Source organism: Anticarsia gemmatalis, chromosome 5 (assembly GCF_050436995.1).
Source record: "Anticarsia gemmatalis isolate Benzon Research Colony breed Stoneville strain chromosome 5, ilAntGemm2 primary, whole genome shotgun sequence".
Classification (NCBI taxonomy): Eukaryota; Metazoa; Arthropoda; class Insecta; order Lepidoptera; family Erebidae; genus Anticarsia; species Anticarsia gemmatalis.
In genome coordinates, this window is record NC_134749.1 from 1,462,413 (window position 1) to 1,480,617 (window position 18,205).

General features: G+C 34.4%; 1 protein-coding gene across 2 annotated transcripts in view; it reads right to left on the reverse strand.

Annotated features, from left to right (window-relative positions):
- The window catches only part of Grip (Glutamate receptor interacting protein), a 304,859-nt gene that overhangs the window by 173,004 nt on the left and 113,650 nt on the right, over positions 1-18,205 (reverse strand). For both annotated transcript variants that reach the window (XM_076114045.1, XM_076114043.1), the window contains exon 4: positions 4,948-5,067. In XM_076114045.1, coding sequence (XP_075970160.1) covers positions 4,948-5,067 — 120 coding nt within the window. The remainder of the gene's footprint in view (positions 1-4,947; positions 5,068-18,205) is intronic.

Consider the following 18,205-nt stretch of genomic DNA (forward strand, 5'->3'; position numbering starts at 1 on the left):
TGACGTGTTAAATCTGTCTTCACAACACCGTACTTTCATACATTTATGATTTTATATTCCTTGAGTCAATGAACTTTTCTTTTGATCGTAGTAAGAATGTTTGTACGTCGTCAATATATTTGATCATCTATACGACAATTAAAATATATGTACTATAAGCGAAATAATTAAAAAGATTTCAGTATTATTTGAAAGCCTATAAAAGAAAAGGTAAATTGATAACCCATATCATATTTGCCAAAATATATATTGTTCCCAAACCAATCTCCAAAAAAATTCCAGTAGTACAATTTTAAATGTAGTTAGATGACTAACATTATAATACTTTGTTCAACGGAAACCGCAGCGGTAGGGAAGTGGCATAATATTGTGTAAACTGGTTTCTAATTTGAGTGAACACTTTTGCTTGCCAGACATATCACTCCGGGCGGTACACTTGCCACTAAGCGAAGAATTACAGTAGTTTCAAAATATAAACCACTGCAAAAATTACTGCCATACGTTTAATGTCACAGCAGAATCATGTTTTCGAACTTACTGTCTTTCGAACTTAGTTAGGTAATCAAATATATTCAAAATTAGGAGCCAGATATGTTTACATTCAATACAATTCATTTTTGATTGAATATATTATTATTCTAACGTAGTCTAGTGCTACGTAGTTAATTGTTTACATGCACATAGTAAACAATTAACTACGTGGCACTATATCGTGGAACCATCTCCCACTTCATAACTATATCAACCAAATAGATGTCAACAGCTAATCAGTAATCAAACTATAAAAAGCCTTAACCAAATTATCAAACGACTTTACCTTCTGCTTTTGACTTGTACAATGCACCTGCATACTATTGCGTACAGATTTAGCGTCGGTATCGTTTGACGCGGTAATTACGCCGTAAATCCTCAAACGGACGGAATTAACTCGCGTTCAAGAATGCCTTATGAAAATGCGGAGTGCATTTTATAGTGCATTGTACACTTTACACTTTTAAATTATTCTGTAAATTTTTAACACATTTTCACTCACTTTCGTTCATCGGTGTTTGAAAAGTTTTTATATTATTTATTGTACGTGCCTGTGTGACATAGTTCTTCTCGGGATATGATTTAGCTCATTCAAGCCCCGAATACTTCTTTTTTACACGTTGGTCAACTACATAATTTTGTACAACAAAGTGAAACTTCGGAATATTTCCGGACAATCCGCAACAAATTAAAGAAGCCCATTGCTAAGATTGTTTTACTAAGCGTTTCAGTTTTTGTTATCTGCATTATTTATTTTACAAATGAAAAACACTTTCAACGAACATCTTCGTATCTATACGAAGTCTTGCCGATTTTTATACTTATCTGATATCTCCTAAGGACCTACACAGAAAATAATCAACCAAGTAGATCAACAAAACAAATATTAACACACCGATAACCGAATTAGCATTTTAAATAACCAACAAGTTCGAACATGCCCAATCACAATCACACCCGAAACTTGGCCCTTATCGATTAACACAGCATCTGCCCATAGAAAAGCCAATAAATATGTAAATTTTGCTTTGGATTAACCCCCCCGTTCGGAAGAAGAGGCCTCACAAAATTCCTACAGAGTTTTGAACCAAGCAATCATTTTTTACGTTATTAAATTTGATGTTTTTTCGCCTATCTTATTTATTGCCTTTTTGAAAGGCCCTAAAAATGTAAATGCGTGATTTAAATTCGTCCCAACGGATGGCCGTGGAGGTAATTCGTGAAATGTACAAGTAATTAAGGCTGAAAGTGTATCGACTTTGTAATCGGTAGCTGTTTGGAATTTTCATGTTTTAGTTTAAGTGCCTCCCTCGTTTGGGCGGAGACCCTTGCCCAGCAGTGGGACAGGAATGGGTTTATAATAAAAGTTAAAGTGCCTTCATTCTATCTACAGATGTATCAAGTCTAAAACTCACAGAAATATTTTATTGGTCTATGTAATTAAAGTACTTAAAAAATGTCTATTGCAAATTATATTAAGAATTAACTTTTCCTCGCCTTGATTGGGGCTCGCCTTGTCCAACTGTGGGACAATAATGGGTCCAACGAAAATAGCTGACACTTCTTCATATGCAACCAAAAAGTACTTTAAAAAACGGGCAAAACAAGCTAAATATTTAAAATAATCGACGTTTTTGCCCGCTTGTGGAAATAAGAGCTCGTATAGGATTTCTTAGTTTATAATGAAATTTATTGAATGCCATTAAACTACTGCATTGTAATTAAAATAGAGCCAGCGACTTTCAAATTACAGTTTATTATTGTAAGTATAATTAAAACATTTCACATCTGCACTAAAATAACCGTAACATTAATTTCATCGTGTATCGTATTTCTGTAGGTAGGGAAAATAATATATGAATTTACATACATACCTACATAATTACGACTTTTCCGCGTAGGTAATGACCATAGAACGCTACTAGCTGCGATACCTACCTTTTTTTTGGCTTTATTCACATCCACCGGTTGCAAGGCCCACGTACCTGACGTTACGGAAAGACATCACTACTATGAACTGTGTATATCTTTCTATGGCAGCGCCTCTCCTGGCGTTTTCACTCAATTCGGCACAGCAAATTATATTATGTGATTTTCGTAGACTACTACTATGTTACAGTAAGCACACATACGAGTACTAACTCGTATGTGTGTTTACTGTAACATCTCACTTCCTCCACAGACAGATAATGTACTTACAGCAAACACATATCGAATCATTTCACGTATAGAAATAAAGTGTTAAACAAAATAAAGTTTAGTTTACTCTTACTACGCTTATCGGATTTGTAAAAAAGACGCTAAAATTCCAAAACCAATGAACCGCAACAAAATCCAAAAAGAGTACTTCATAAAAACCGCACGGTACAAAAACGATTCACGGAAATATGCTTTTAATTCGAAAATGTAGCGAAAGAATTCAGCGGTCATAAGATTAATGGCTTCCCAACAATTTATGTTCACACACGGTGCTACACAACCATAGTACGTTACGGTAGGCATTTAGTAGAGAACAGTCCATTGTTTTTATGATAGTATTTCATATGTTCTGAGTTACGGGTAAGGGAAGGAAATGCGGCTTTGGGAGCTCGTTTAGGAAATTCGGAGTGTTGTATACACATTATTTTGGTTTGTGATGATTTTCGGAAATGTGTTTAGCTGGTTTTTCTCATTATGGATGTATGTCTCAATGTATAAAACTTGCAGGCGTGTCAAAATATTTTTTGTATTCTGATAATTTGTTATATAATAGCATAGCAAAGTCAATCGGGTTGGTGACATATCTACTCAAAAAGTTACCCATAAAGTAGCATACAATCGTGCTATCATCGCATATGCGTGACCTTAGACACTCTATAAAATAGTTACGTATCGAGTAAATGATCGCTGAAATTTCAATCCCAGATCCGAACGCATTTTCAAAGAACTAATTTAAATCAAGCTATTTAAGAAAAAAAAAACTCGATACACCGGCTACCAAGGCAATAAACCGCACTTATTAAACGCCTATAAAAATAACCATCACAAAAATTATTCAGCAAATAATTCTCAATATTTATTCAGTGTGTACATTTTGTACGGAATCATTAATCGAGTGACACAACACATTAAAGCAATACGGTGTTCTCGTGACGTCACGTGAAAAACAGCTCGCATTCCCCTATTTATGCATGTGGAAAATAATTTATCTCGTACCAAAGTTAATTTTACGAATTAAAATCACTGTACTTTATCTGCAGTGATTTTGACGTTGCTTGTTCTATTTGGAAAGTTTAATGTTTGTGTTACGTGTTAGTGTAATTTGCTAGTAAATTTATGACCGAAAAAATACTTGATTTTGTTATATGATTAAATCATCACTGTTTAGTTATGCGATCTTTATTAACACGTCTTATTTGGCACCTTTATGTAACCTAGCATAATGCATTTCTAAAGTAATCTAGGAAACTGTGACATAGTATTTGAAATTAATATAATAGCACGGTTAGAACCTTAAAAGATTAACCGGGCATAAACACTGTTGAAGAAACTAGACGTCTGATGGATCTAATTTTCATATAGAAATTCTTGATTAAGAAATATATTTAGTTAAGCTTCTAAAACCGACCCATTCGAAACGCAGTCAAAATATTAACAATCATAGTCATAGTCACATTCCATTACTTAATATTATAATATTATGCTGGGTAATGAAGCTTTTATTTCAAACATTTAATTACAGTGAATGCATTTATCATAACGATACAGTACATTATCGCTAAAAAGATAACTATTCATATTTATTAAGCTATTTGTTATTATTAAAGCCAATTATTTGGTTCTATTCATAAATGATAATTGCGATAATATTATCACTGTATCCGATAATAGCTACTGCTATTTTAATATTTTAATGTTACAGTTATTATAGTTAAAAGCTCGTTTCAAATATTTATAGGTGGTTATGTAATTGATAACTATATTATGTTGTTGTTAAAACATATTTAATACATCCTTACAATTTTTAAGTGAATGTCTTTTATTGCCCTTCTACCAATGTGTATATTCATAAATCTTAACTTTTACTTGTTATTTTGAATTGTTCCGCAATTTTTTGATGGTATTCGGTGACTTAGCTAGTTGGACTCAAGGCTCATAAACGTAAGTGGATAAAGCAATCTTTAACGCGAACATCCCAAAGATGGGTGACCGTTTACTAATTTTGTGTTGAAAGACACCCTGCTTCGGATGGTAAAGTGTACGATCCCTGTAATACTCAATAATATAACAGTCGTTAAGCCATGTCAAAGGCTTTCGTGCTGCTTATACAATATTGCCACTATTGAGAACGAACCATACGACAAATAAATAATAGTTACTATGATGGTAAATAGAGTAAACACAATATTCAATATGTAAATAGTAATAATACCTTACCTGCCAGTTTAAGTCCGATGCGTTTCCCCGGAGGTTTAATTAATTCTATGTGGGTACGTCGAAGCCCTCGCTCTGTGCACAAGCCGGAGTCCGTTGACAACGATGTTTGGGATTTGAACACTGGAACAGACAGAATTATGTTAGTCGTCGTCGTAGAATAAGTGAGTAGGTTTATATAGAAGAATATAGATTGAAGATTTATCTATTACTAGCTGACCTGCGCAGCTCCGCTCACGCTTTCTTCTATAGCTGACCCGGCAGACTTCGTACTGCCTCATCGATAAATAAAAGACCTAATCTTTTGTATAAAATGATTTTAAAACAAACAAATCGAATATGTAATTAATAAAAAAGTATTTATTGAATAAAGCATGAAGTTTTATTATTATTTTCAATACATCATGTTGCTTACTTAGAAAACAGAGTTTTCCTGAAATACTGGCTATTTATAAGGTTTAAATTTGATATTCACAGACACACACTGTTAAAATACAGTCTGTTTATTAATTTAAAGCTTTCTCATACACTATATTTTTTTGTTTTGTGGTGCGTAAATAAACAAAGAAGACGGTATCCGACGCGCGAACACGCAACGTATAATTGTCCATGCGCGAAACAGGGAAACTCTAAGTTGATTCCACAAACTTCTAACGACTGTCCTTGCGATTTATTTATGGTCATCGCAAAGGCCAGACGTACTGGAAATTGTAAGCGTTTTAAATCGAATGGTAAGTCCGTTGGAATCATCGGTATCCGCGGGATCAAGACATCCTCTCCTTTGTATTTTCCTTTTATGATTGTCGCCTCAATGCCGTTATTCATCAGTCTTTTCACAGCCAGTCTTGTTCTATTGCATAGTCGAGGTTGATTGATGTTACGCAGCATGATGACAACTGATCCTACTTTTAACTGCATATTGTGAGGTGGTAATCCAGGCAATTCTAGTGAATTTAAGAACTCAGTGGGATAGTTGATTACGTCATCCTGGTTCATTACGGTGTCGACTGATTTGAAGGAATCCAACTGTCCTGGAAGAAAATTCTGAATGGTTGCATTAAGATCCTCGACATCATTATTTTTCGCTGCTAATATTGCTCGTTCGGGTGAACGTGTAACGCAAAAGTTCAATAACCATAATTGGCTAGCCAATTATGGTTATTGAACTTTTGCGCTATATCTGGGAAAACTCGCTGAATAAGCTCCACTTTTGAGACTGTGATGTGACAGAAATCTGTAGGTAATGTGATGAATCCGGTCGAGGTGTCCACTGCAACTTTATTATTTCCAATGTCTAACAACTGCTTTGCAAACACATTTGCAGTTTCATCTTGTTGCAAAAATACTCGCATGTTAGTTGTTAAGTGGAGTGTCTTTACGTACTGCCACAAATTTGATGATTTTAGGCATGCATTTAGTTCATCAGCAACAGTTGATCGGGGAATAACAGGAAGAGTCTGACGAAAATCACCTGACAACAGAATCATGGCCTCACCGAAAATATTTTGGTTGTCACGAAGATCTTTCAACGTTCTGTCCAGTGCCTCCAGTGACCTCTTATGGGCCATTGTGCATGCATCCCATACAATCAATTTGCATACATGTAGGATCTTGGCCATTGCGCTATTTTTGGCGATGTTGCAAATTGGTGTTTCGGTGATTTGCATGTTTAGTGGTAATTTCAAGGCAGAATGTGCAGTTCGCCCGCCTTCTAGCAGACTTGCAGCTATTCCAGATGAAGCCAACAAACAAAATTAAAAACGTTTTTCCGGTTCCTCCGGGAGCATCAAGGAAATAAATTCCACCAGATCCACTGTTCACAGCTTCTTTCAAAGTGTCGTACGTAATTCTTTGTTGTTGATTTAATTGTGGAACATTTGTACGAACTGTTTCGGCCAATGCTTCAATGTCGTACTGATGTTCTCTTTGCAAATCGTGGTTTAATGCATCGTGCATATGACGATTGGGTGCTGTCATTCCCAAACACGACAATACTTTATTTGCCATCAATAAACACATATCTTCTATCATGATCAATGTGTCATTGTAAATTTCTTCATTCATTTGTATTGTAGGATTCAAAGTTTGACGGCGCACACGATGCAAAACATCCTCAGACATGTCATCTCTATACTTAACCCACAAATCTTTTGGATTCGAGGGGAAACATGTCGATACGATAATCGCAAACAACGTACGAATTTGATGCGGCGACGAAGATATTACGGAATCCTTGAGCGTATCATCCCAGTGCGAATCGTTCTCAAGTAAATGTAATAGTTGACATGCCTCACGGTAAGTCGCACACATCTGTCCATCAACTGTTCTCAGTTGTTTAAACGATGTCGGACCACGAACATTCACCAACAACAACTGCAAATAATAATATTTATCGTTATTTGGATGTACTGTGTAGATGCGACCCAGAGCATCTGAAGCAAATAGATTTGGATGTCCTTCAACTGGTGTTCCTTGTTTTCGACGCTGAAACGATTTTGATGATGCGTTCCATGTGTAATAGCGTGGCATGTCAGCATACAGCAAAGTGCGAGCAAAATCATCAGTTTGACAGACTGTGAAGAAACTTGTTAATGTTGTCGACGGCGGATGTGCCGCTCTGTCTGCCGCGTTAGATTCATTAAAATAAACTCGTTGACCATTTTCTAAATGGACTGCCAAATGGTATACTGTAGGTTGTCTTTCATGGATCGCAAATGGACGACCTAAGTCAGATCGTCTTCTCCTCGGTTTCGTAAATTGTAATTAATCAAATTGAGAAAATTTCCTGCTCATTTAGCAGTAAAGTGTCACTATCACAAAAAAGAGCACATTACTTTGAATGTCACTATCACAAAGGATCACCAAAGTAAAGAAAGTTCTCGCGCACGTAGCCACAAAGATAGATATAATATTGTAATAATTCTTAAAACTTCATGCTTTTTTCAATTTTTATTAAATACAGATTGGATTTGACATATTAGTTGGTTGTTCTATTTTAAAAATATCTAGATATTTGATTTTTTTCTTTTCTTATGTACTTTTTTTTTGTGACTGAGTTTTAGCGAGACTAACGAACAGCAATTCATTTTTATATATATAGATAACGAAGTCGCGTTATGGCATATCCACCATTAAAACAGTTGCCATGACAACGGAATTTTGTTAATTCAATGTCATTATAAAATTGATTATTCGCGACTTCGTTCGCCACCTGATTTTTTTCGGGAAATGCGTCATTTTCCCGGGGTAGCCTATGTCCATCTCCTGGCTCTAAGCTACCTCCCTACCAATTTTCAGCCAAATCTGTTCTGCCGTTCTTGAGTTATAAGTGGTGTAACTAACACGACTTTCTTTTATATATATAGATTTGAATTTTAGAAAGTTCCATATTAGATTCTACATCGTGAAATATTTAACTTCAACTCAGCATAAAAACTATAGACTTAGTGTAAGAAAAGAGCCTTCGCATCAATATTGTTTAAAATCTTTAATAAAGAAGATAATACTCGTAATTGCTGTAATTTTCTGTACAAAAGTGGTAAAAAAAATTTCATATATTGCCCGTCAAAAGTTACGTAAACAGTTTTTCAGATATCCTTCTACGATATCTACGTTTATACATTTTTACATCTTTTTTCAAATCAATAACTAAATACATACCTAAAATCTAAACAAATATGAAATAGTCATAATTATACCCGTTTAATTGAATCTGAAGGAAATAATCTCTCAAGAATCCTATTTCAAAACTACCTGACCTCACTTCTCAAAACTTCTATTTCTACGAAACATCCGTTGGTTCAAAACTTTGATACTGCCCACAGATCCAAAACATTTAACTAGCGGACGCACAAATCTCTGGCCCCTCGTTAGCCAAACTTTTACAGTAACTGCACTTGTGAACTGCCAACCGTCTTTTAAAATAATACCCGAGGACCTACCATTGGTATTGATACGTCGCTAGCGATTATAGTTTAAATTTTAACCAAAAATATTACACGTAATATTATTTGAGTACTTATAATTAGTAAAATTATAGTGGTATGAAGCGTTTAATAATAATAATTAATTGTAATCTGTATCGTATTTAGTTATAATCTGCATAATACAGTATTGTATGTTGGGCTTATTTTAGATAGTAATGCGGGATTATTGAGACATTTTGTAACAAAAATATATAAGTAGGTAATTGTTCAAGGATACCTTATGATTAACATCTAGATAGGAAATTAACGTAAACACAGATTAGAATTTTTCTTTTCCGTTTTCTGTACTCATCAATATTGTAATTAAATGAATAATGTACTGATAAACATAATTTTGTATTTGAATAAATTAGCATACGCATAAATTTACACAACAAATTCCGATGCAATATGTATTTCGATATTACCATGAAGCTAATATATCCAGCGTTTTAGGACAAAATATATATCAATTTCTTTAGAGCACACTAAAATCAATGACAATTTTTTTGAGATTTTAGAACATTTCTTGAAGGTATGCAACGTCTCCAACCCGCAATTGACCTTTTTGGACTCAAGGCCTGAAACCTCCCTCGTTATGATAGAAATGGGACATTAATGGATTAATCTATTATATATATTACATATAATATAAAATCTCAATAAAATCTTTATATTGATTCGCGGTAGCTACTTTCCAAACTACAGTAGAAAACAAATAGTAGCACAAAGTGCCTCGATATCGATAGTGACTTGTGGCAGTTTTGAAACTAATAAACGGGGCCAAAGAATTTAAGTGTTACGACGACGGCCCATTACAGGTTGTGTTTATAGAAGGGTAGGAACTTTGTTCGAGTTTCAAGAGTGAGTTTTGAGGGTGCTACTATTGTATTAGTAAGTGGATTGCTGTATATACATCACGAGAAAGTAGGCTGTGAAAAGTTTCGTGTATTTTTGAAACTGCACGTTTGGCACGTTATTGTGGTCATCCCGCAGCAATAGCCACGTGAGATGGGTTAGAATCTAACTTGGGACAAATATTTGTGTGATGAGCACAAGTATTTGTTCTAAGCCTGGTTGCAAATTTATCTTTATGTGTATGTAAAAGTATGTGAGTATATTTATCCGTTAATTGATTACCATACCACAAGCTCTGCTAAGTTGGAAATATCGACCGTGTGTCAGTTGTCCAATGATCTTTAGCACTGCAAATCCTGAGACATTCTAGAGTCATTAAAATCACCAAGTCCTGCTTGGGTACTTTGTATTCAATAAAAATCGTCCCTATACATTCGTCTGTATTATGCGGTAGCACAATATCGTTCATGAATTATATTACGGCTGTAAGTAACCAGTGTGACGTAACAAATCCCTAATTGCAAATGTTTTTTCCTTCTTATTCTACTTAGTGGAAATAAGATACGATTGATGGCCCCAAATGATTAAGGAAAGTCGAAAGTTTCCAAGCTTTTCCTAGTATTTGTTTTTATTTGTTTCACTGTCAATGATAATTGGTTAGCACATTAATCAAGCAAACGCGACTGTGGTAAACATTTTTTTCGAAACGGAAATAAAATATTGTACTGTAATTTAACTACGGTTCAGATTATAAGAAAATCGCGGGTTTTATTTTGAATCAACTTTAGTAAAAGTCAAATTACAAATTATTATACATATTTTACAGAACTATTAATTTCAAAACTACTCCGGAATATTTCAGACAGTAAGCAGTGCACGCAACAACATGGTGTTCTTATTAATTGGTTACCGAAAAAAGGCACAATGCACATGCTCTTTTTGTGATTTGAAATGTATTTCAGTTAAAAAGAACGGACAAAAAAGTTCTTAAACAGATTTAGAATTTTTGTTCTTCATAATGAAAATACACTTCTTAATTCATCTACAGTCAAGATCCAACAATTAAGTGCTACTCAAACAAACTTCAATGTCCCTCAACGCTACAAGACTTAAACCACTCATGTTCTCAACTGTTGTTTGCAAATTTCAGCGGCTTTGCGAGTCGTTAGCGAAACTTGACGTTTCATTTCGAAAAAGAAGGATTGTTTTTTATCCCTCTCTAATTTGCTACGAGAAAGCAAGAGTACCGAATAACTTTTTCTCCCGCTAACAAATTCGGGCCTCCTTCCTTTATGTAATTATTCTTATAACGAATGTCATTAATATTCTAAAAGTAAAAGCCTTTGTTGGTGTCCTTTTCTGTTTTATCTCTTTAAGATTGAGATGGATTGGATTTGCCCTTGTTTTCGGGTTAGAGTGATTCTTCAATCTTGCTTTTTTAGGTTTTATTAATATTCAATTATTGTTTTGTTTTAGACAAGATTTAATTACTCTGTTTCTTTTATTGTCTTTTAAAAATTAAAAAAAGCGGCGACTATATTTTCATGAGGTATAATAGTTTCTGCCAGTCTTTATTTTATTTTTTTGTATTTATAAAGTTATAAAAGCAAAATAAATATTAGCCTTACATGACTTAACTTAAGTGTGGAATTATCTGGATAAAGTAACAAAGCTCCTTTCCTTTGCGTAAAAAATCTTTTAAAGTATAGTTATATAGTAATACTTTTAGAAGTATACTCTTCCGACGCCACATAACTAAATAAATTATTAACGCACTGAAATATTCGTAATAATAGAACTCCACACGGAACATATCAAGAAGCAGTAAATCTTAACCAGTTTTACATTTTTGGTAGGTTTTGCTACAATACTACATTTTATGACCTAAATAAACCCACCATATCTTTACCATACCGAAACCAAGCGCCCTAAATTTCAGTACAAGTATAAATAAAAGTATTTTGTTCAAATGTATAAAACAATGTCTGAGAGGCCGCAACCTCGGTGGAGAATTAGCCAACATTCCGCGACGTGTCATTTATCAAGAGGTCGAAATAAGAAGTATAAACTTGAGTAAATTGCAAGCTCTCGTTAAAACCGCACTGAGGGTGTGGTTGTAGTGAAGACGAGACTAGAAGCGCGGTTACCCAAATTTGTTCCTAGTCTACGTTTTCATTTAATTATTATATTAAAGTATGATGGAGGATATGTATGACATATTCTTGTCGTTCTTGGCAATTTTTGACTGTAGGTAGGTGGTTTTAAAACTCTTCGAAAATCCTTTGGTATTGTTTCAATCACATAAAATAGTCGAAATCAGCAATATTACGTCAAATGCGTTGTAGTTGAATGTAGTTAAGTGGTAACAAATTTTTCAATTTAATTTCTTACGATAAAATATCGTATACATGTCTCTAAGTCTAACAGAACTAAGAAAGTCAAGGCTGATTCGTGAAAATTTATGTACCTAAAGCAGACTTCAATTTGTGATTCCCGTTACCATTATCAAGTCCTATCGTATATCTTTGATAGTAAAAATCGCTCTTCAGAAACCCGCTTACACTGACCACCCAAATAAAAAAACATCCAGTGCATTTGGCACGCCACATATCCACAATGTGCCGTTACGGCATTCGGCTGACACTCACACCGCAAATACTCGCATTTATTTCTGGTCACTAGCTTTAAACATTAATTAAAATACTTGGACCCTTTATGGTATAAATTGGGCCATGCGCTGAATCAACAGAATTTTGTCTTTGATGTTGCAGTTTAAATTCATTAATGGGTTGAATTCATTTTGTTAAGAAATTCGAGTTGAGCTATTTATCAATTTACTTTTGATGTCGTGTTTTGAATTATAACGTTTCCAGCTTAATCTAGCAATTATTCATCGTCTCTCGTATTTCTGCTGTATTTTAAGGAACATTTTGTAGAAGATTATTTCTATGAGGCGAAATATGGACCATTGCACTGCGAGAAAATTCTAGAGCACGTTTTAAAACAATGATTGAGGAGGAAAACACACGCTTTGTCTTCGCCGTCAACTTAACTATTGCAGAAGAAAATTGTTTATTTGAAATATATTTTGAGATTTCTATGATAACTTCTATTGATTAAGTAGGTTACTACGTGCAGAAAAACTAGTTGGTACCGGAAATATTTTAAGATACTTTTACTAGATAACTGCGTAATGCGTTTTATTTTTTGTATTTCTAAACAGATTCTTGATTTAGTTTCCTGATTATTATAGAAATTAAAATAACATGTGATACTCCTTTGTAGTTTGATACTATCTGTAGAAAAATAGGAAGCTGGTTCACGAAGAACACTAATGATATATCTTTCTATTCATTAATTTAATTATTAACTTATTATCAATTGACAGCATTGAAGAAACAGCTTTAGATTCAGTTTAAAAACACAAAACATATAAAACTAAGCTATCTATATAATACCTCGGTACAACAGAGCACATTATTTCGTAGACTTCCTCCATAATTTTTCAAAAGTTGTGTAACCCCAAAATGTTCGTTGCCACTAATCTTTTGAACTCGTACATTCTAAGCCCCTTTTTACCGGGCATTTAGGATGCAAGCTTAAGTAAAACTCTTACAATTTATTAACAAGTTCCCTGCATAAATCTGTTGTTATAACTTTTGGTAATGAGTCGGGCTTGCACTCATTTGCCCCAGTTATACGGAGGAAAAGTTTTTGGGAAAATTAATAAAGATTTTTGACTCAACACCAGCCATGTATCTTGAGTTGAAGCTTTGCTAAAATATTATAGTGCATTCATTACCGGTGTGATTAAGTTTCTTTAGATAGTTCAGACTTATTCCCAAATTAAAGAATTGTAATGGCGTTCTTCGGCCTCTGCCTATCCCTTGAAAAATGCGTGATTTTATGTATATGTGGCTTTCCCCGCGTGGAACGTTCACTCCACCGGGGCGGAAGACCCAAAAATCCTCTTTTAGTACTCCTCTATCAGTCTTATGGAGTTCATACTAAATTTCAACTTTCTACGCTTAGTAGTTTCGACTGTGCCTTTTGTATATATTAATGATTTCTGTATATCTTTTTTGTTCTGTTCCAGCTATGTCGCAAGTCGGCAGCCTCAATCAACTAAGTCGTGTTACATATTTTAACGTCATCATGGCAAGTTTTCGTTTAATAAATGGTCACATAGCAATCAACTTGTATTGTACTTATCACAGATCAAGTTAATATATTTAAAAGATAACAAGAAGTTTATTAGCACAAGCACCAAAAAAAGAAGATTAGTCATCTAAATCTCAGCACCACTAAACAGCTATCCATGCAACAAAGTTGTAACAAAAACTTTCTAAGAAAATCAATAAAGGCTTTTCTAAGAAACTATTGTGTCCAGGACCTTTTCCTTAAGTGGTAAATAAGAAGGAACGGCCCAAGAGATTGGTATCAAGCAATGCGTGTTAGGAAATAAAGATCTTGGCTGTTACGTTCGGTATTAACCTTTTTGCTACTATGTGGTATTCGGAAGGGATTAAGGAAGGAACTCTTAGTGTTTCAATCGACGTTAGTTTCTATGGTCTTTTAAGATTGAGATCCTAGTTTTGAGTGTTATGGTGGATTGTGTTGATGAATTTTAATTGTTTTTTTAGTTTTCAACTGGTAGATAAAAATAGTATAAAGTAGTTAATTATAAGAATACATAAAATGAGGTTCGTTCCTAGGGAAAGATTCTGAAACTTAACCAAGCATTTGCAGAGACAGTAAGTACGTTACTTACTATCTCTGCAAAATGCTTTTGTCTATTCAACATACTGTCAATCTTGTTATGCACATGGCTGGATCATGCGTAGATGTTATCACGCCTTTTATACTCGAAGTTGGGGTAAATGTGTATAAATATGTGAAGCGTATGATAATGTGAGTTACGTTTAATAGACTTTTCTCATGTAAACAATACGTTACCAAATTTCAGGCACAATTGAAAAGTATTAACGATAGCACTTTGTCCAATCCAAGAATCAAAATCAAGCAAAATCAAGCAGTCGTATACTTTACCGTCGTGACAGTCGTTACAGAGACAGTCGACACATTTTTACATCTCGTATTATTTACGTCGTGTTTTTAATCAAAATCACACCTACATAATACCATTCCACGTGTATGAAAATAATAAATTAAAATTCCTAACACAGAATATAATCAAAAGTATGAAAAAAAGCAATTTTAATTTTCTCTATCACCGCAAGCCGCGCATCGAGCAAAAATATTAAACCAATTTCGACGGTGCGGCGCGACGGTAACGTTGGAAACCCCATCAAAATAACTTTCACAACGTTGTTGGGACTAAAATGTACCATATTTCGTATGTTTATAAAGGAAACCTTTGCGTAAACAAAACCGTCTGCTATGATATTGTGTATCATAGGGCTTATACTGTGATAAATTTCCGAACATTTTTTGTAAGGCTTGTGTGATTATGAAAATTAAAAAGGTAATTCATAATAGAACAATTATGATTTATTTATGATTTTGTCATCAAATCTAAGGACGAAATTAATGTAGCAATGATAAAAAAAACATAGCATAAGCCACATAATGATGTCGCCCTGGCTGATTCCGGCTACGGCGGCCAGTTTCATTGAAACCAGTCAACTGTGCAGGACTTTGCTTGTCACATAAATACACCAACCAAACAAATTTTACATTAAAATCCGCAATACTATTCATCTTTGTTTTAATGTAGCCAAGACATCCAGCTAACCAATGTACCAATGTCTTCATTCCCATGTAAAATTAAGTAAGTATTTTGCAGACATACATATTATTCCATACTATTGTCCCTATTATATACAAAGATCGTGATTTTCAAACTTCCGAATGTCTATACATCGTGCCCTTTTACAAAGATACCTTCAAAGGTATCTCAACCTTATTTTCAAACTTATCCACGTCGAAAACAACAAAACCCGTCTCCAATATTTCATTAGACACTTTATTAAACCTTCGAACAATGCGTACGTAGTTTAAAAGTGGGACATGGCCTATAATCCTCGTTGACTCGGCTATAGCTTGTTGTGAGGGGATCACGTAATCCATTACCATGGAGGAACGTGACTCTTTCAGACGGAACAGACTGTAGGTAATTTTATTTACCTTCTTGGAGATGTTGGGGTTTGTAGGACGAGAAGAAGCGGAGTGACGAGTCATTTTCATTACTAGATGAGTTTTGCCTTTCGTTTAAAGCGATCCGTTATTTTGTTCTATGACTTTTTGTATAAATGAAAGTTTGTTAGACTATATCTATTAGACTTGCTAGACGTTTATAGGCACACACTGATTGCCGCGATGATAACAGGTTGATGTTTTTCCAAAATGAAATACATATTATGCTTAATCGCAATAAGCTTGATCGTTCACTTTTCAATACGCGCAGTCATTCATTGAATAGTCCACCAACCTCTGTGACACCTGTCGAGTCTTTATCATTGCTGCTGAAATTAACTCATAGACATTTTTTGCACTACGTTAGACTGTTGCTCTTAATAAAATATTATTCAGTTCGTGTTTCAGTTGCATAACAATCAGCCCTCTCATAACTTGTACCAGCCGTCGAACGGAAACTTGTTTCGTTTTGTTTGTCACGCGAAACTTTCCAAAGTTTACGCGTTGTACACCAGTCGTCTTGTTAAATTTTTTATGCTTGCTTTACGCGATGCAAGAGAAAAAATCTCTCTTGTTTGTTCTTGCAGTCTTGCTATTGTAATGTAGCAAGTTTTTGAAAACAGGTTGGGAAGGATAAAGCTTTTTGTTGTTTGTCATTCAATTTAGCTTGTCCAACTTTTCACTGTGTCAACGGGTTCTCGAACTAAACTTAATTTCGTTTGGCAGGTGGATTTACAAACAAATTACGGATATAAAACCGAAATACAGTCGCGTATTTTAAATTTTCTGTCTTATTTTCGTACAGTTTAATGACTGAAGAAGAGTGAGAAAAGTTTGAGTGTTGTGTCAAGATAGTTCTACCATGAAGGACAGTTAGTATAGAAGACCTGAAAAGGCGCTGAACATACAAAAAAAAAGAATAAGAAATGGGAAAAATCTCTTGCTTGATTTGTCTTGTTGTTTGGGTCCAGGAAAGCTGAAAATGATAATTGCATATGAAAATCGGACCAACAACAGCTAAAGCAACTGTAGTTAAATTGAATTAAACATTCACTGCAAAATGTTTTTGTAAAATCTTTATTAACAGCATGTAAACTTAATATTATCTAAGACATAAATTTAAAAATCATCGACAGTACTTTTACACACCGTGTAGGTGTTAAGTGCAGCATTAAATCTTTTACAAAAGCCTAGTTTTAAACAAAGTGAACCACTTTACACAGAACACTATCCATCAAATTCCCACCTCCTTTACAAACATCTCCATACACACATAATAATCTGAAAGGGGTTACCAGCGCATGGCTGTATGTTCACCAACCGTATGTCATTACGTAAATAGAGCGTAAACGGTTAGACCGTGACGTGACGCGGTGGCTGCAATTTGGACTACCCTAAAGTAACACTAATTATATTAGCTGTAAAGCTCGAGTATAAAGGCTTGAAACTTGATAGTTTTCGATTTTTATTTATTTTTTGTTGTTTTAGATTATTTGACGCCTTACTCTCCCTCATTAAAAAACTATTGCTTCAAATAGCTAGCTCTATCGATACATGCCACTTTTTTTTGTTGGCCGGCACTTTGAAAAAAGGCCCAAAATGGATGATCTTCTTTATTTATTTTAGGTGAAGAGAGGTTTAAAGGGAGGAAGAGTCAAAATTAAATATCATCATTGATAATAATCATTTACTTAAGGATAAGTAAACTTTATGGCGGTTGTAATCACTTAATTTGGTGCTACATGATTTAAAAAAAAACTATGCTTGTAGGTGATTTTTGACTCCTCATGACATTTCAACGCTTAGGTATTGAATTTTTCTGTTGGTACTTTTCATTGAAGATTCATAAATTGCAGATACCTTATAGATTACTACTTAATTTCTGTCGACACATAAACCACAATCTCACGTGTCTCCAATATCTTTACTCAAACCCAATAACTCAGCCATTATCATTAAACAGCCATAACGTTCAAAATTCAGCCCGCAAGAGGGCAGCACCATCAGATAGCGATAGCAAACTATTAATTCATTGCATGCCAATATTTAACCCCTGGTAGTACATGTACGTGACTTTAGGCGTCTTCAATAAACCATATGTCGTTAAGGAAATAGAGCGTAAGCCGTATTCAGCAATAATGGTCACTCGTGTTACCAACGGTCAGTGAACTTCGCTTGTTTTATGGAGCTTGTACAAAAATGTTGTGCTGATATGTTGTAATCGGGATTTTAGATGAAACCCTAGTAGGTAGCTCTAGAAGAATCCGTATTTTTCTGTCTGT